Below are 20,909 nucleotides of genomic sequence, written 5' to 3' on the forward strand. Positions count from 1 at the left end.
ACAATATTCTTGATGTCATGCCATAATAGGTCTCATCATTGATTCACTAGTGTTTAATGAATCCCACGGTCTTTAAACACAGGCGAGATATACCCAAGGTCAATTTTAGTTTTTATGGACTTAATTTTCTTCAACTTCAACTTGAATTTGCACATGAGCATTGGATGTATGGTTCCAGTCAGCCTCTGGCATTATCTCGTTCAAGATGCTCAGATTCACCACTGTGTCTTTCAACAGATGTGGTAATTTTGATTTCTGTGTATTCTACATGGTGAGTTCCATGTGTACAGCAACCATTTGTGTTTTCAACAAAAGCTATTTCCATAGAACACATCCTTGGTTTTACAAAATTTATCATGTGATCACCAGTGTCAGAATTATCATCAAGGTTTATTTTTCAACTACCAAATCTTTGAAGTAGATTTGCCCAATGCAATATAATGTTTGATATATTTTTAACTGCTGCTTCCACGAGCATTGACTATGGACCTAAGAAAATGAAGTCCTTGAGAAGTTGACTCTTCTCCTTTTATCATGTCTTTGGTTCAGTTGGGAGGATATTTATTTTAACACTGTGTTGTGATTAATCCTGAGGGCTGCGATCCTCGATCTTCATGGGCTGGGGCTGCAAGTCCTCTCTGATTCCCCAAGCGAGAGATTCATCTGCACATTGATGCCATGTCAGTCTTCTCCAAGTCTTGGTGAAAAGACGTGCTGCATTAGGTCTATCTGCTGCACAAGACCTCTCTGAGGTACCGAAAAGCGAGCATGTTACTTTGAGCACTAAATACCAAGTCATGGTATTTTCGGTTACCTCATATGCATGGGAAAGTTGGACACTGAATCTGGAAGAACGCAAAAGAATGAAAGAATGTGGTGTTGGGAGAATATTGCATTCCATGTATGCTAAAAGGACAAACCAGTCTCTTTTGGAAGAAGCCCAACCAGAGTTTTAACAAGATCTATTCTTTTTCACTGCTTCTATGCTTTTCGAAGCACACGGTGAATAATGACAATGGTTGATATTAAGTGTCTTATGTGCCAGGGAACTTTATATTCATTACGTAATCTTCACGCTTTTATAAATGGATTATCAGGTTCCATAGTCAAATTAGTAAAGAAATAGTGAATAAAACAAAATGAATATATCCAAACTTTTTTTACTAGAGTGTATTAGTCTCTAATAATAAGCAAATGTGCAGTTTGAATTGCAAACAGGAAGGTAAGTTTACAGCAGCATAGAAATTAGATTATTGTTAGAGTGTCTATATGTGTTTCCCACAAGTTAGGCAATGCTATATTATGCCATGCTATCTAGTGATAAAACACGGATTCTGTTCCTGTTTATCAATGCCAAGTTCAATACTGGACATAGCAAATACTCGGGAGAGATGCTAACTTTTAGCTTACCATTGTGCATCCTGGACCACCCGTCTCTTTCACAATCTCTGCCAGAGGACCCAAAGAAAGCATCAGCCCTGGGACTTGGCGGATCCACCTAGAGGAAGCAGAGTATCAATGTAAAAGAGAGCGGATGTACGCCCAGTCTTTCAGCACCATGGCACTAGAAAACAACTAGAATATTGGCCACGTGTCATCAGCCTCATGTGACAGCGCCTTTAAGAGTGAGGCATGTTCCAGAGAACTTAAGAGTTTAGTCAGCTTATTTGGTTGCTTATTTTAAGACAAAATTGAAATTAAATTCCAAAAATGTTTAAATATGTATCTATGTGTTCCTTAAAATAAACAGACTAGAAATAAAAACATTCCATTACACCATTAGGTTTCCCCCCATGTTGCATCCCATTATAAACACTATTCACACTAATCAAAAGGTAGAAACAACATAAAAACCCATTAACTACTAGATGGATAAACAAAATGTACCACATCCATACAATGGAGTATATCTTTTGATATCCCATCAAAAGATTTAAAAAACCCTAATAAAGTGCCATGCTACAACATTGATGGAGCTTGAAAACTAAAATGAAACAAGAGTAAAAAATAAATAAAACACACAGAAAGTCATATGCAGTGTGCTTCCACTGTTACGAAATGTAGGCGACTCCACAGAGACAGCGCGTTCATGCAATGGAAACAAGACTTCCTTTCAATGATCAGTGCGTGAAACTAGATAATGATGGCTACGCAGAAATGTGAATGCATTCATGTGAATAAATTGCACATTCTGTAACAATTAAAATAATAGATTTTACCTCAATAAAATAAAAAAAATCCTGTCATGCATCGAAGTAAAAGAGTGTCACGTAACCCTTCCAAATAGCAGTGCTCGTTTGTGTAGGAACATGCTGATTTCTTGGAGCTGCTCCTGTTCTCTAAGGGCACTTTTTATACCACAGGCATAAAAATAGAAGTCTTTCATAAAAGTGGTTACTGTTTGCAACATATGTATGTATGACGTAAAGAAACTATTCTTTAGTCACCAGTTTGTTGAAGCGGCAGGGCTTTTAAAATAAAATGTCAAGGCTTATCCCTACCATTATTAGAATTATCCTATTTAAACAACTGGCATGGAAAATTATATACACACTTTAGGAGCAGTTATGTCCCTAAAAAATATTTATGTGACTAATCTCCCAAATTATTCATGGCTGCTTTTGTAAATAATTAATGTAATTTAAATGTCACTGTTTCTGCAAATCAGGGCTTGTTATGTTCCTTCTTTCCCATTTTAATTGTAATTATGGGCAGAATTAGAAGCAATCTAAAACTGTCTTCAAAAATCAAGTCAAAATATCTGGGTATTTTTCAAGTAAACAAAATGTGGCCAGGACCCATAATCAAATTCTACAGAATTAAGACAAATACAAGTATAATCAAACCAACTTCAGTATTTTGGTTACATTAAATATCACTATTTAAAAGTACCCATATCACACTAAAATTCCCATTTATAGCACAATTTCTTTACTAAAAATAATTAGAATAAAGTATCTATTATCAAAATATAAAGATAGACTCATAGGTGGCTTAAAGTCCATCTAGTTTTATTTTTAAAAGGTATCATGTAGAAAATCTGAACTGAACTTCTAGATGTTGCATCCTCAAAACCTATTAGACCAACAGAGGGCTGATTTATATGATGGGTTAACTCATTTTGGAATTTGGAAATAATGAATTAAAACATTAACAGCAGAAGGAATTTTATAGATATCTAAAAAGTTGTTATACTTCTACTGGCACTTGAATTTTGACATCTTTTTATGTAACTATATATATTTTTATATGATATATATCATATATATGGAGCCTGGTGGTGTAGTGGTTACGCATTGGGCTGCAATCATCATGGTCAGCAGTTCAAAACCACCAGCAGCTCTAAGGGAGAATTACTCTACTTTCTACTCCCATAAACAGTCACAGTCTCAGCAACTCACAGAGGATCACTATGAGTCAGCACTGACTCCATGGCAGTGAGTTTGATCTTTGGTGTGTGTGTGTGTATACATATACACACATATACACACTAATGGTGTGTGTGTGTGTGTATATATATATATATATATACTAAATTAATCTTAACATTTTGGGTATTTTATCTTAATTCAAGACATTGTACAGTTTATGAGAATGTTTTTATGAAATATTTTATATACCCTTTAATGTAGCCAGTCTATTTGACTATTGGAAGATGGACACAAATTCTAAACTTAATATTTTAAAATGGCTTCTATTTAGGAATATTAGAACTATGTTACCTTTAATTTAACAATCTTCACTTTAAAAGGCTTCCCATCTCTGGCAAATAATTGACTTCAAAGATCCACTGTGTGGTGCTTATTACCCTTGAAATATGATTTCAAAGGAAACTCAACTTTCCCTAAGTTTTCAGATAGGATTTTGGGGGAAGAAGGTGGGGATAGAACCTTCCTTTTCATAAAGAATACTTGTTCTTTGAAAATTCTACTCTGAGTCATTTTAGTACTAATGTCAATTATATCCAAGTTCCATTTGTACAGTTATGATGCTGTCCACTGTATAAGAAGAAAGAAAATGGGTTCTTGGATGATTGAAACATGGTCTTCATAATGGAGCTTGATCACTGCTCAGGTTTAACGACTCAGAAAAGAACTATTTTATTGGATATTAATTTTCCATTTTAGACTGCTAGACTAACAGGTGTGTGGGGCAGGGGTCTTAACTACTGATATAAGCTAGAAACTGAAAGATGTTTCAGAATAATATTATGGTGAATGAACAGATTTGACCAGTTTCTAATGGAAATGTTGAGGAGAAAACCTACATGTCTGATCACAAACGGAGGCTTATCGGTTTCCTTTTTGAATTCATACGGCCCCAGGTTTAAATGGGCCAGCCGCCGCCTGGTGTCTTCAGAGAGCTCACACATGCGTCTTTTTGTGTAGGGAGATGGCGAGTGTGATTTTGATGAAATTGTAGGCTGCTCGTAGTTCTTTGCATTGATACAATATTTGCTTCTCTCAGGTGACTTGGATTTTTTCTTTTGTGACCTTGATGTTCTGCTTTGCAATCTGCCGTGTGGTTTTTCGACTGGAGCCGAGTGGTAAAAAAATTTATCCTGAACACAAAAAAATACAAATGAGTGTGGGTTGAACATACTGACATTTTAAAATCTTTAGGGGGTGAGAATCTTTGAATGGACCCTAATTTTATTCACTTGAAAAAAAACACCAATCTTACCCCTCTCTCTACTTTCCCAGCCCTTCCTCCATGTCCCAATTTGCTAACCAAAAAAGCCAGATCACTTCCATCAATCAATGCTGACTCAGTGGGCCCGTGGGTTCCTGAGACTAACCGATCAAGGGAGTAGTAGGCCCAGCCTTTCTCCCAAAGTGTGGCTGATGGTTTCAAACTACTGATCACGCGATCTCAGCCCAACATGCAACTACTACACCACCAGGGCGCCTTCAATTTGCTAAGGGTATCAGTTTTCAATACATAAGAAAACCATTATGAAATAGAATGGAGTCGAATATTTTTTCAAGTAAAAAGACATGAGTAAAACTTGGAAGAACCCATCCACGAGTTTAATACAGACCAGCAGCATCAGATTATCTCATTATCTTTCTTCTTCTTTAGTTCTCCATATACTGCTGAATCTGCCTCCCCCTTGTTCAGTGACTTCAGCAAACAGCTCACAATCTTCCTCTCTGCCTTAGCTCATCTCCTCCACCCGGTGATATCACATTGACTCACAGAAGCAAGGCGTGTTACCAGGCAGCACCTTTGAGGTTAGCTAAAACGTTCAACAATGAACTTTCTAAGAACCTTGACTCAGAGTTCTAATTCTCAGCTTATCCTTTTCCTACTCCATCTTCGACTTCATCATTATGCAGATCCACTTCCCCTCAAATTCTGAAAACATCCAGCTGATCGCAACCTCCTTTCCACAGCACTGTCGCTGAATCTAGTAGCTGCTCCCTTTCCCCCAGATTTTCATACATTTTAGTATGTTTACCACTGTAGCCAACTGAATTCATAATCTTTCACTTCAACAAAGCCATCGAGCTCCCCCTCGGAAGATAACATTTGACTTCATTAACCTGTGGTCTTTTCCCGTGAGCTTCGGAGTGCCGGGGACTGTTGGAGGGCCTCAACTCTGCATGTACGACAAATGTGCCTCACCCTAGTCACTGCTTAAGGCATCCCTGGCTAGTGCCCAACTGAAAACGGTTACCATGAAAACGGTTGCCATCATTCGCCCGCCTTCATTGGGAGCCCTGGTGGCCTAAAGGTTACACATCGAGCTGCAATTCACAAGGTCTGCAGTTTGAAGCCACCGGTTGGAGAAGGGTGGGGCTCTCTACTCCCCTCAGAATCCCACAGGGCACCGACTCAGTGGCAGTGAGCTGGGTTGGGTTTGGCTTGGGACCTACACCTCAGCTAGTTTCTCCTCCTACAATGGCTGTAGGATTGACCACATGACATATTCTGGTCTACAGTAAGATACAACGTGTCACTAGCAGAAACTTGAGAACTGTTTTCTCGTACTTCTGGAAACATGTGAATGAGCCACATGAGCCTACTACATGATGAGAATCTCGTGGCCATCACCCCAGCTGAAACCATGGGAATTGCAAAAATGTAAGGGCACTCCCATACCAAGAAACTTGCCAGAAAACCTGAGTGAAGCTATACTAAAGGATCCAACCCCAGCCTTTAGTACAGACCAAAAGAACCGCTCAGCCAATTCAGAGAACTGTGAGAAAGAGTTGTTAATTTTAAGGTATTAAAATTTTTCCATGTGTTTTTGCAGAGCAAAATCTCCCTAATACAGCAGCTAACAAACATATACTAATAAGAGAGTACTGACATTTTAATGATAAATTCTACTTTAAAATACATGAAAAAAATTGAGTAGGAAAGCAAATCCGTTTTATTTTAGAAAACTGCAATATTTTGCCTAATGTCTTAGTCCATTCAATTGAAGAAAAAAATCAAATATTAAAGTGCTAAAAAAAGATGAACTTCAGTATTTGCAAGCCTGTCATTCTGTAAAGTTGATTACACTCACTCATCTATTAGATGTCAACATTTGCTTTGTCTTTAAAATCTGAACCTGAAAATGTCACTTTTGAATCAGTAAAATGTAACTCTAATGTTCACTAGGAAACGAAGTGAATTTCTCTTTTCCAGTTAGGGTCAAAGACTATCAACACTGGGAATTCAAATGTGAGAATACAGTCTGATGTGTCTTAAAATCACATACTCCACTTTATATTTCCACTATTGTCTTCTTCCCTTTCCAAATTATCTTAATGAAAACAAATACAACTTACCCAAATTGACATGTTCCTTATGAAAGCAGCCACAAGATTCATCCATATAGATGATGTACCAGGCACTTTGAATACAGTCTCTTACTTAATCTTTACAACATCCTTATGAAACCCAAAACTACCACCGTCAATTTGATGCCCACTTGCAGCAACTCAAATCGGGCAGAGTGGAACTGCCGTGGGCTTTGCAAGGCTGAAACCGGTAAGGAATCCAACGGTCATTCCCTGCTCCCGCCCCCGTCCCGCCTCACTCACTACGTGGGCCAGCAAGGGGTTCACAGCACCAACTTTAAGTGCCACCACGGTTCCGTTATGAGACAATAACAATTATGATAGCTGTCTGACAGATGAAGAGACCATGTTCAAGGTCATATTATAAATAGCAGGACAGAGCTTGAACTCAGATGTGATTCTAAAGCATATTATCTTAAGTGCTGTCTGACCCCAAAGCCTATTTTGCTCTATGTTCAACAGAGATCAAATGGCCAGCCTTGAAAAGGCAGTTGGTGCTATCTTGCTCACAAAGGAAACTACGAGAGGGCGAAAGCTTCAGATTTAGGAAGGGCATTTGAACGGTTCATTCTTTTGTGTCATTTTAACTATCTTCTATTTTCGGGAAAAAAATATAAACAAAAGTAGACTTCTCTTCCACTGGAGGGTTGGAAGCAGCCTCCTAGGGATTCGCTGCTGATAGGACTTCTCTACCCATCTATTAAAAGGGCATGTCCCAAAGGGGAGAGGAGTGTAGTCGTCAAAAGAACACGTTAAAGCAACAGACGGACGGATTGTCATCAAGCCCAGGCCAACTCACGGAGTCCCTGCTCCGGGGGTTTCTGAGACTGTAACTCTCAGAATGAACTTCTACTCCCAGATGAGTAGAAAGCCTCATCTTTGTCCCATGGAGCAGCTGGTGATTCCAAACTGCCCACCATGTCACCACTCCACCAACAGGGCTCCATGGATTCCTCAAAGTCAACCAACGTGTCTCTTCATTTGGCCATTACAGACTCCTGGACTGTGAGGAACTGTGTTTCCGAATGATTTAAGAGAAAAAAACTACAACCTAATTCTGAAATATCAAATATGTTGATAAAGTGACACTCATCCCCTCCACAATTCTTTAACTATGATTTACCTTTCGTAGCTTAAGTCAGTTATCAGCATCAGGAAATTCACTCTAAAATGGCTAATGCGGTAAATTCATATTCCACTCCTCCCATGATAAGCCCAATTTGCCAGGTTTGGCCTCCAGACTTTATATATCAATTACTCTGTCACAGAGAGGCCATTATTACCTATCACATGACTAAAGCTTAGGCCTTGTGATGTAACCTGTGAACAGGCAACTTGAGACACAGGACGAGCCAGAGCAGAGCGGAAGATCCAGATAGCCCAGCTTACTAAAGGCCGTGGGCACCAACCCGGGGCAAACGAACGCAGGTGTTTCTAAGCTTCTTCTGATGAAACAGCGCTTGAGCACCAACCATAAAAACTAGAGACACACAAGAAACCACACTTAACTGGTACCATATACCATTATTCCATCCTCGGAAAAACTCTGGTCATATTTGCTAAAAATGTACACTTTTTTGTAAGGAGCCCTCAGAAGCACAAGGCTGCTAACTGAAAAGGTGCTATTTTTTGTGAACAAAATGTTATTATTTATTATTTTTAAACATTATTTTGCTGTCAAACTTTTTATTTTTTAAAAATTGTCTTTTTTCAAAATTGTCATTAGCTTTCTTTTTTAAAAAAGTATTTAAATCATTTTATTGGGGGCTTGTACAACTCTTATCACAATCCATACATACATCCATTGTGTCAAGCACATTTGTACATTTGTTGCCATCATCATTCTCAAAACACTTGCTTTCTACTTGAGCCCCTGGTAAAGCTCCTCATTTTTGCCCCTCTATCCCTCCCCACTATTTTTTTAAAACATTTTATTGAGGGCTCTTACAGCTCTTGTAACGATCCATACATCAATTGTATCAAGCACATTTACACATATGTTGCCATCATTATTTTCTAGACATTTATTTTCTACTGAACCCTTGATGTCAGCTCCCCCCACCCTGTGGCTTCTTGATAAATTATAATTACTATCATCACATCTTACACTGACTGCTGTCTTCCTTTCCCCCATGGTTTTTGTTGTTTTTCTCCCCGAGTGGGCAGGCTGTGTGTGGTTATACATCAATCATCATGATCGGTTCCCCCTTCCTCCCCTCTTCTCTGCACCTTCCCCTGTCCTTCTGGTAACACTATTCCCATTCCTGTTCCTGGAATCCGTGTGTCATGAGCTCTTATGTCTTTTCTGACCTGCGCACATGCTCCGGTCTAGGCTGTAGTGAAAGTCAGGACTATGGTCATGATAGTGGGGGGTGAGGAAGCCTCAAGGAACCAGAGTAGTATTGTGTGTTTCATTGGTGCTTTGCTGCACCCTGCTTGACTCATCCCTTCCGTGTGATCCCTACATAAGGGGGTGTTCCATTGTTTTCAGATGGACTTTGGGTCTCTGCTCCAACCCCTCTCGTTCTAAACAATATGTTTGTTTGGGGTCTTCTCATGCCTGTTACCTGGTCCCGACGACACCTCATGACTGCACAGGCTGGTGTTGCTTCTCTGTTAGATGGCTGCTTGTTTAACTTCAAGCCTTTAAGACCCCAAATGCTATTTCATCCAGAAGCGGGGACACCATCAGCATTCTTCACCACATTTGCTTATGTACCCATTTGTCTTTGTGCTGGGAGGGTGAGCGTCACAGAATGCCAGGCTGTTAGAACACAGTGTTCTTGCACATAGGGAGGGCATGAGCAGAGGCCGGAAGTCCATCCACAACCACAGTGTGTTGTCATAGAAACATATGTACATGGTCCAATATCTCTATTGTTATGAACTGATGTATTAACATAGGCACACATCTATGCTTACACCTCGATCCATAGCTTTGCTCCCTAGATTCTTCTTCTGTTTCCTTTCACCTTCCTCCCGCCCCATCGTGCTTGCCCTACTTTGCACCTCTCAGTGATTCTTCTTGGCCAGATTGCTGTTGCTCCACACCCCCAGGATCTCTATGTCCTTATGTAGTTCCCTAGTTGTTCCCTGTCTATGGCATTATTGCTCACCACTCCCTCCGGGACCGCTGGTCCCATTGCCTTCTCCTTGAGCTTGCTCCCCGTGCCTATCTTAAATAAGTAGACAACCAACCATGATAGAGACCAAACAAAAAGGTGGCAGTTTGAATCCACCAGCAGTGCTGAATAAAAGACCTGGTGGTTTGCCCCTGTGAAGACTCTGGCTAGGGACACCCTCTGGTGTCCTACTGGTATTTCTACTCTGTCCTATACTATCCCATAGGATCACTATAAATCAGGATTGACTCAATGACAAATAACACTCTTTGTAGCAAACATTAACTTCTAAAGTGTTTACAGAAGCCTTCAATCACTTTTTGTGGGAGTTCATTCTATTATCTTTCAGGTAGCCTGTCTTCTCTGAACTAATGAGGTTTGTGTGTGGAAGAGTGGTACCTGGTCTGTCACAAGGTTAAATATAGCCTGACCACATAATTAGCTACTATACCCCTTTGATGTATACCCAAATGAGTTGAAAACCTGTGTCCATAAATGAATGCTGACAGTAGCTTAATTAATAAGTGCACAAAGTTAGAAGCCATGGGAAGTCCTTCCATAAGAGAATAGAAAAACAAAATGGTATTTCACACAAAGGAATATTATTTCTCACTAAAAAGAAATGAGCCATGAAAGGCATAGAAGAATCTTAGATTCATATTACTAAGTGAAAGCAGTAAAAAAAGTGACATTATTTTATCCTAATTATATGATATACTGGAAGAGGCAAATCTATAGAGAGAATAAACAGATCTGTGGTTATCAGGGAAAGAAATGGGCCAGAAAAATGAACAGGTGGAATATATAAGATTTTTGAAGGCAGTAAAATGATTTTGTAGAATGTAGTCATGGTAGATACATAACCTTATATGAGAGGGCTTTAAAATATTCAAGGAAAAATTCCATTACCTTTTAATGAGACTTGTCCATGAACTTTTTTAACTCCCCAAGCCTCGGACATTTGTCCAAACAAAAAGAACTGTGCATCACAGAGTGAGCCCAGTTAATCCATCAGTATAATACTATGTGTCACTATCCATTCCTCAGTTGTAAGAAATGTATCACAGGAAAGCAAAATGTTAATCAGGAAAACTAAAGAGGGGGAAAGATACCTGGTTACATTGTGGGCATGTTGTTGGGCTGCTAACCTCGGGGTTACCAGTTCAAACCCACCAAGCACTTCAAGGGAGATAAGAGGTGGTCTGCCCCTAAAAGATTCAGTCACAGAAACCCTGGATAGAGCCACTGTGAGTCAGAATTGACTCAGTGGCAGTGGTGTAGTTTTAATACAGGGAGCGGGACACACTGGCTAATGCAAAAAGTTTGCACTTGACTCTAACCAAAGAGTTGGTGGTTTACATTCACCCAGTGTCATGTGGGAAGAAAGGCCTAGAAATCCACTTCCAAAAGATTACAGCCACTGAAATGCCCGTGGATCCCAATTCTACTCTAAAACCTGAGATGGAGGGCACTTGACAGCAATAGGTACGGTGTCTTTCATGTGGGGGTGGGGTGGGGAAGGCATCGGAAAGCTCTCTCTACTTTCTTTTCAACTTTCCTATCAACCCTAAATTATTCTCTTAAAAAGTCTATTCGTTAAAAAGAAAGTAAAAGGCTAATGGGGAGTTTTTAAAAGAACATACCTGAGAATAATACTGTGTACATATCGCCTCACTCTCACATTTCTCAATATGTTACTTATGCTGATTGTTTCATTTAAACTATAGATTAGCACAGAGCGGTAAGAAGAGGTACATTCATAATGGAAGGCTAATACTTGCCAAACGGCCACAAGCAAAAGCAAATAAAGTAAGCAACTAAACACTTTAAATGAATTCTTTTAACCTGAGTGCGGCACTTCCTTGAACTTATGAGACACTCAGTAATCACTGAGGTTGTAGAAAATTCCATCTTTGGAGCAATTCCCTGAGAGGAGAAAAGAGGATATTATTAGACATTTATATCTAAAATGGGATTATGATTACTAATAAAAATATGAACTGAAGTACCAAATATGTGTGAAGTTCAACTGCTTCATTTGTTAGCTCACCTTCTTATTAAAGATAAAAGCAATGTGCCAAATGTTAGCAAGAAATAGTTTCATTATTAATTCAGTTATAGATTATTATATTACTTTATATATTAGTTAAGAGGGGTATTTCTTTCATTTTTCAAGCATTTCCTATCAATTTTTATAAGATTTTAAAGCTATTCTACAATATTATAGCCATAAATTATGAACAATATTTAATGGAATTCAGTTCTTTTTACTTTTACAACTAAAGGCATACTTAGAAGTAATTCTATCACTAGAACTACTTTGGACAGGCTCTTCCTATTAAAAGGAAAAAAATTACAGTTTGTTTACAGTTTCTGAAAAGAAATGAGATCTATTTCTACCACGGCCTCCAATTTCCCCCCTAAGGTAGAGTACAGTCAACACTACGGAGGAGTCAAGTTTCTACTTCTGGGATTAAGTATTTCAATCATCAGATTGGAAACTGTCTTTGCAGTAAGTGGAGACAAGCAGTGTGTGAAACAAAAGGTGAGTGGTACCAGGGCACCCAGAAGCTCTTCCCAAGAAAGGCCTGGCAGTTCCTTTCTAAAGAGCCAGTCCTTGCACACCGTAGGGTGCACTCTGCCACTCTGATACACAGGACTCGCCATGATCTGAAACAACTCGACAACTGGTTTATCTGAAAGCATACAGGTTGTGCACTATCAAAAGCACCAAAAGTTATCATCTGTTTCATATGACGGAGGCCAGATAATCATAGCAGGTCCCTACAATTGGTCTCTAAAAACCAAGCCTTTGACCTAAAAGTTTCAAACATCAAATATGTTGTAGACAAAAGTAATCTTCTGCCTAAAATGAATTGATCTATTGTTTTGCTGGGAAGTACATATTTTATTAATGATGTCCAATATGCCTGGGGTTAGTTACCTATTACTGCATAAAAAGGTAATAAATTAAAAACCAAATACAAACCAAACTGACAGCCATCAAGTCAGTGCTGATTCATAACAAACCTATAAGACATGGTAGAACTGCTTCTGTGAGTTTCCCAGACTATAACTCTTTACAGGAGTAGAAAGCCCCATTCTTTCTTCCAAGGAGCAGATGGTGGTTTCAAACTGCTGACTTCCTGTAAGCAGCCCAATACATAACCACTACACCATCCAGGATACTATCATTGAAATCACACCCAAGTATAACTAAGGCTCTTCTATGTAGTTCTTTAAGCATGACTCTTAGAATACACTTCTTCATAATCAGAAGATTTATGAATTAAAGAGTTAAGTTGTATAATCACTAAAGACATTGTGTTCAAAACAGGAAAACAATAGAGGTAAGAATGAATCCTACTACTAGTACTACTCTCTGGCACTGAGTCATTTACTACTAACTCAGTCACCCTATGAGGCCAGAATAGAATTTCCATGACTGTAAATCTCTATGAGCGCACATAGTTTAACCTCTCTCCTGTGAAGTGGCTGGCGGGTTTGAATTACTGTGGTGAGCACCCCAAGGCTTACCCCACACCACCCCCAGGGATCCTTAACTGGACCCTGCCATCAAGTTGGTTGTAGCTCAAAGAGGCCCTACAGCACAGGGTAGAACTGCCTGTGCGTGTAATTTTATGGGAGTAGAAAGCTTCATCTTTCTCCCAAGGAGCAGCTGGTGGTTTTGAACTTGGAGTCAACAGCCCAATGTGCAACTGCTATGCTACCAGGGCTCCTTCACTGGACCCTAGCAATTCTGAAAGGCCCATTGCTGGAAGTTCCACAAGTAGGCCTTAGTCCTATGACTGCTCAGAATGACTGTGTATGGGTCTTAGCTCTATTTGCTGGGCTCTTGGTTATCTCTCTTGAATTTCTTGGACATGAGGAGGCAGATCACGTTTGTAGTTACACTGTATTCTGAGACTGAGTCCTGTAAATAAAATCATGTGGTTCCAAAAGTCTTCATAACATTTCTCTTCATTTTAGACCAAACTGGTGGTGGTTCTGTCAACATAATGCTCTTAAAATTTCAGAGGGCTGATGGTTATTCCATATGCTCTTCGCATTCTCCTCACGAGACAAAAGCCACACCCTTTGCCGTGGCTTGCTTTTGCTCTGCTTGAGGAACAACGATGCCATCAGGCAGTTTTAGAAACCCTATTTTAATTACATGATTTTCTGAAAAACAATCCGAGGTATTCCTGAGGATCTGTCAGATTTTATAGTCACAGCCTGGGCTTCATCTCAGACCACAATTACCTGAATGTTCCCTTGACTGATCATTGCCCAGAGGCCATTTCGTCATGATAGCATTGTTTGCCACGTGAAGAAGCTAGGACCCTAGAAACAGCAAGTCCCTGCTCCTTTTCTGTAATTGAATTTCCCTTTGCTTACTTTTCCTCCTCTCAGATTCTGCTCTAAACAGCAAGAAACCAGGCAACCCTTCAAACACGGTCAAAATCTCCTTAGCCAAACCACCCATTGCCGTAGGTGTAATTTCTGCATCCCACATTTTTGCTGGTGACATTGTTGCTTAACTTTCTGCATCTATCTGATGGTTAGTTACCAAGTTTTGCCACATGAATACATGCAAGAGACTATTCTGAACAAGGTGTGTTTAAACATGCCTCTACAATCAGTGGATGCCTGAGACAAGCTCTCTCAACAATGCATGTATCCTTAGATTTAGTAGGATGCCTTAAAGAAAAAATGTCCAGACAAAACAACCTGTTGATAGGAGTATTTAATCCACTTACATTTAAATATAGTTACTGATATCAAAACCCACAAGGATTCGGGTTTCCATCTGTCATTTTGCTACTTGGTGTACACATGTGCTATGTCTGTCTTAGTTTATTCTTTCAAGGTACCTCACCTGGTTGTTGCTTAGTGTTGGTCCCACAAACCATCTCACTGCTGATGTTCTGTGGGTGGGTTGGGAGATTGCAGTGAAAGCTGAAGCCAATCCCACAGTCTCTCTCTGCTTTGGCTTTTTACCGGGCTCTCCCAGTGTTCCTGCACACGCACAGCTTCCCAGCCAAGCAGGAAAGGGTGGAGAGCTTATCTGGGTCTTTATATTGCTCATTCACTTCCAGTATCTCCCTGTCAACTTCCCCGCTGGTCTGCTATTTGGCACCATCAGAACTGCAGTCCGTTTAGCAAGGCTGTGAGGGCTCCCTCTCTCCATTGCCAACTGGATCTGCCAGTGTTAACCCGGAAAGTCTTGGGCTTTGTCACTCTGCTCAAAATGGATTTTATCCCTGCTGGGAGCAAACTGGATCAATGCTTCCCCCGCCCCCGCCCTGTGAAGCTTTGGTGTTAGCTGACCAAGCAGCGTGCGGGAGCAGGTACTGGCAAGACGGATACATACTCCTGCTCTTTTCACACAAAGTGACTGCTGTTTTAAACACGTAATTTGCTATCTGGCTTGGTTGGCATGCAGCGCTTTCAAGGTGTGCAGCAATTGTGCCCCGCTTATCCTTGTTTTCGTGGAGAATACTTGCTGTCTCTACACCCCTCCACCACCCAAAGTCCTGGTTTCTGCATGTTGTTTACTTTACTCATTTAACATCTTTGCATATGTGAGGTCAACTAAAACTGAAAGATGAAGGGTAGATAGATTCCTGTTTATGCTCCATTATCTTGAGTTTTAATTACCATATTGGTACAAGACAGCATTGAAAATTACTTTAGGAGCTGAGTAATCAGTTTCAATGCAGGTTTCTAGACAGTTCCAGAAACACTCATTGAAAAGTTTTATGATAGTAGTAGGTGCTAACTAAACACTGAACATCTTCTACATGAGTCATATTTTCATAGATTTTTAGTTTGCTGAAATTGTTACTTAATTTACCATATTGGTTCATATTGACCATACTTGGCTGATTTAGACCCTATGATAAACCCACTGCTATCATGTCAATTCCAACACAAAAGGGGCCATACATTTTCCAAGACTGCAAATCTTTATGGAAAAAGTAAAAAAAAATGGCTTCCAAGCAATTTCAACCTCTTCAACCTTTTTCCTCTTTCAAATATCAGAGATAACTCAGTTTCTCTGAGTGGAAGACTGATGTTAAGGAATAAAGCTATTTTAAATGTTTTCAACTGAATTTAGTAAGTTGCATGACAGGACAGATGCAGCTTTTGCTTTAGGTGTATGAGTATATATTTTCATTACGTGAACTTATCACAATTAGCCTACTTAAACTCCCACTAATTGGCATTTCAATTACTTCCAGATTCACTACTGTAGAACAATGCAACAAACATTCTTAAGAAGACGTCTATATCGCAGAGGGAAGATGTCTCCTTTAAGATATGCATGAACACCTTAGCCTTCAGTAGATCACTCGGAAGGGTCATTGTTCCAATGTGCAAAAAAGAGAAGCAAGTAATAAACCAAACCCCAACTCACAGCCATCAAGCCAATTCAGACACTCAGAGATCTTATATAACAGTTTTCCTTTATTCACAACTTTGGCATTGCCACATTTATTAAATGCGATGATATCATATGGTCTTCAAGCTTAGAATCCACTACATGCTAACATAAACTAGCACCTTTTCTTATGTCTATTAGTAATTCCTGTGAGAGAAAAATGAGATGCTAGTTGGTTCTCAAAATATTAAAAATTACAATACTTGTTCATTTATATGGTACATGCAGCACGGATTTAAAAAATTATTTTTACTTAGATTTCAGTGTGTTTGAAATAATATTCTAATTCTATAAAACAATTAACCTTTAAAACAAATTAAACTTTAGATTTGTTCTTCATAGTTGAGACACTGAAGGCTACTTGGTAGTTTTTGACAATATTCCTTCAAAGCAATTTGACTTATAAAATAATCTGCACTTACTCTAAGGCCAGAAATCCTCCTCATGGTAACCTGACGGTTTGAATCATGGTGTCCAGAAATTTGGTTTGGACCCGGGAACATGAAATCTCTTGTATTTTCATCATATGTAGACAGTGTTTCACCAACTACAAGAAAGATAGCCTATGATTCCAATTACAACACAAAAGTCTATTTGGAAATAAAACCATTAGTGATATATATGTAGCCCGACACTGTATTAAAATACCTACTTCAGGGTCATATATTTAATTTTCCTATGAAAGAAAATTTTAAACCAAATTATATTAAGTAGATGAACACATCTAATTATTCAGGAATATGCTACATTTAATAAATTTTAATATTTTTAATTCCTCTTCTCTAGAGTGAGTTACTACCAAAAAAGTTTATTTAAAAACATCAATTTGGCATGACATTCACACATCTTAAATTTAATTACCACCTCGATGATCTTTTTCCTATCTATCCTTATAAAATATGAGGTTACATGTTGATAATATTTAGGTATTTTCTAGAATGCGAAACTACCTGAATTTAGATAGATATGTAATATTTCAAGTTTTTAGATTGCTCAACCAAAAAACCAAACCCAGTGCCATCAAATGGATGGCGCTGATTCATAGTGACCCTGTAGGACAGGGTAGAACTGCCCCTGTGAGTTTCTGAGACTGTAACTCTCCATGGGAGCAGAACACCTCACTTTGTTCCCAGTGCTAACCTTGCAGGCATAACCACTAGGCCACCAAGGCTCCTTTAGATTATCAGCAATATATATATATACTCACTCCATTTTTTACATAAGACAAAAAAGTAATTAAAATATATTTTTTCTGTAATCATATGAACCACAAACAAAACTAGTCTACGTATTTTAGCTCAACCTCTGTAATGTTGATGTATACGTGTTTTATTCCCTCCAATCCACAACAGCTAACATATGCACATACAAAGGATAAATAACTATTTCATAGAGAAAAATCACATAATATTAGAAAACCAGAACAATTTAAAAGTCAAGTTTTTTTAACCAAATATCGCAGGTTAAGATCAGCTTATTTTCTACTCTTAGTCATTACTATTTATTCAGTTTTAGAACAACGTGTTCAAATACTATTTATGTCAGTCTTTCTCATATATTTTTCATTTATTGCTCTGTTACACATAATGGAACAAAGATGGAAACCGTATCATTCATAATTTGGAAAAAGAGAGAAATGATGAAATCTTTAAAAAGCATGGTTCCCACATCTAGTATTTTATCAACATACAGTACAGTACCTGGTGGAACAAGCTGTATCAACTCAAACACTGCTGTATCATCTGAAAGTTAAAAGAAAAGTTTGCTTAAGTAAATTAATAATAATAGAAAGTTATTTTACCAAAAGAAGTATTTAAAGTAGTCACTGAATAGATTATACATATACTTATATTTTTATAAATATTTATAATTATATGTTTATAAATACAAAATTATGTGACTATTTTAAGCAGAGTGGTGAGTATGTTATTTAACATCTGGATATGTTAAATAATTCCTTCTAATTTTAATAAAAAACTAAGGTAAAGAAGACCAAAATTCTAATAACTGGACCAATGGGTAACATCATGACCAATGGAGAAAAGGTTGAAGTTGTCAAAGATTTTGTCTTGCTTGGATCCACACTCAATGCTCATGGAAGCAGCAGTCAAGAGATCAAAAGGTGAGTTGCACGGGCTAACTCTGCTCCTCAAGTCCTCTTTGGAGCACTGAAAAGCTAGGATGGAGCTATGAGGACTAAGCTGGGCCTGACTCAAGCCACATTATTGTCAATCGCCTCATATGCGTGTGAAAGTGGGACACTGAACAAGGAAGACCAAAGGAAAATGGATGCATTTCAATTGCGGTCGGTCTGCCTTGGAAGAAGTATGGTCAGAGTGGTCCTTAAAGGTAAGGATGGCAAGACTTGTCTGACATACTTTGGACATGTTGTCAGGAGGGACCCATCACTGGAGAAGGACATCATGTTTGGTAAAGTCCAGGGGCATCGAAAAAGCGGAAGGTCCTGGATGGTATGGATTGACACAGGGGCTGCATCAAGGGGCTCAGGTAAGGGGAGAACTTGAGGATGGCACAGGACTAGGCAATACTTTGTTCTGTTGTGCATAAGATAGGTCATTATGGATTAGAACTGATCCAAGGGCACCGAACAACAATAACAAGAATAACAACAAAGTATTGTTTATAAAAAAATTAAATTGTGCCCTTCTAAGAACTCATAAAAATGTATAATCTCTCTGTTCCTTAACATTGTAGCATTTTCATCCAACTGAAATCTTAGTCATTTAGCCCTCTACCTGGATTTCTAATCGATGAATGATATTAAATACCCTCTTTGGGTCTATCCTAGGTCAATAATAAAGAGGTAAAATATAATACATCCTTTCCCTCAAGTATCTTATATTCCATTCTAATGAGAAGTCAACCAAATATACGATTTTTTAGAAACCATAGTACAATGAAAGCAGCGGGGATGGTACTGCGAGAGCACACATTAAACTTCATTGTAGGCCAAGAGCTCAGAGGAAGAGGTGGTTGGGATCAGATGTGTTCAACCTACCACAATAGTATAAAAAAGTGAACTTGAATGTTCCAAGTAGAAGCAACAAGCTGTAAATAGGACCAGGGTAATGTAGAAAACTGTAGTGAGTGGCTGTCAAGTCAGTTCTTACTTACAGACACTACAAGCCCAACATAGCAAACCAGTTCCTGGTCCTGTGCCATCCTCCCAGTCATTCCTATTTTGAACTCACTGGTGCAGCCACTGTGTCAATCTACTTCACGGAGGATCTTCTCTCTTTCTCTGATCCTCTACTTTCCCATGCATGCTGTCTGTCTCCAGGGAGAAATATATCAAGAAGGGATCCCAGCCCAGTCCACCTCAAGTCCATAAATCCAAAGCTAGTCCATAGACCCTCTTTAGACTCACATAGTCAGAGTGAGTGTTCCTTAAAGGTAAGGATTGCCATTGATGGAACATGATGAGCTGAGAAATAGGAAGATCACAGGTCGGTAGGTACAGTCACAAGTCAGTGGAAACATAGCAGACTGCTGGCAGTGCTTGGTGTTGAGTGGCTCATGTGGGGCCAGCCCTTGAGGCAGACAGAGTTCCAGAAAGCAGGAAGGCAGAGGGACAAAGAGGGAGAGAGCAGGTTCCAGTGTTTGTCACTCTTAAGCCAAAATGCTATGACACCAAGGAGGTGTCATAGCCCAAAACCTGAATGATAGGTTTGACTCCACCCCTAGCCAAAAGTGTCTGTCTAGTTGACATATTCCCTAACCACCACATTTGTGTACATGTACACATGTACATGTATATACACATGTACACATACACATACATATGTTGTTGTTAGGTGCCATCCAGTTGGTTCCAACCCATAGCAACGACCATATGTATGCAGAATGAAACACTGCCAGACGCTGCACCATCCTCACCATTATTACCATGTTAGAGCCCATTACTGCAGCCACCATGTCAAACCATCCTGTAGAAGGCTTTCATTTTGTTCACTGCCCCTCTACACACAGGAGCCCTGGTGGTGTAGTGGTTATACTTTGGGCTGAGATCCACATGGTCGGCAGTTAGAAACCACCAGCAGCTCCTCAGTAGAAAGACTGGACTTTCTACTCCCAACAAAACAGTTACAGTCTCACAAACCCAATGCAATGTTTTCTGCTATAAAAAGAATGAAGATCCCACATAAGCTACAATGTAGATGAACCTCAAAAGCAGGCTAAGTAATTCCTCTCAGTTACCTTGCCCTTGGTCACTCCCTACAAGTCCTCCCATCCCCTCCCTCCACTGGTTTTGAACCACTCGTTCCCTTGTCCCTGGGTTGACCGACACCTCCTCCCTTCCCCTACCTCCCATACTCACATGTCCCTCTGGGACCATTGATCCAGTTATTTTCTTCTCACATTGTTTGTCCAGCCTATCTTATCTAGGTGGACCTGCAGATATGGCAATATGTGCATACAAATGCAGAATTACTGTAACCAGAATGAAGGCTGAACATGGTAGTAGGACAGGAGGAAAGCGTAAGGAAATAGAGGAAAGGAGTAGGAGGCAAAGGGCATACAGAGAAG

General features: G+C 39.3%; 1 protein-coding gene across 9 annotated transcripts in view; it reads right to left on the reverse strand.

Moving 5' to 3' along the window:
• Nucleotides 1-20,909, reverse strand: part of SPATA6 (spermatogenesis associated 6) — a 112,744-nt gene that overhangs the window by 54,259 nt on the left and 37,576 nt on the right. For 6 of the 9 annotated variants that reach the window (XM_075555825.1, XM_075555840.1, XM_075555839.1 and 3 more), the window contains 5 exons: nt 18,062-18,103; nt 16,784-16,908; nt 11,762-11,842; nt 4,268-4,561; nt 1,411-1,498 (listed from right to left, as the gene is read on the reverse strand). In XM_075555825.1, coding sequence (XP_075411940.1) covers nt 1,411-1,498; nt 4,268-4,561; nt 11,762-11,842; nt 16,784-16,908; nt 18,062-18,103 — 630 coding nt within the window. The remainder of the gene's footprint in view (nt 1-1,410; nt 1,499-4,267; nt 4,562-11,761; nt 11,843-16,783; nt 16,909-18,061; nt 18,104-20,909) is intronic. The other 3 variants (XM_075555843.1, XM_075555842.1, XM_075555838.1) reach the window with 2 other exon arrangements.

Source organism: Tenrec ecaudatus, chromosome 1, assembly GCF_050624435.1.
Source record: "Tenrec ecaudatus isolate mTenEca1 chromosome 1, mTenEca1.hap1, whole genome shotgun sequence".
NCBI lineage: Eukaryota > Metazoa > Chordata > Mammalia > Afrosoricida > Tenrecidae > Tenrec > Tenrec ecaudatus.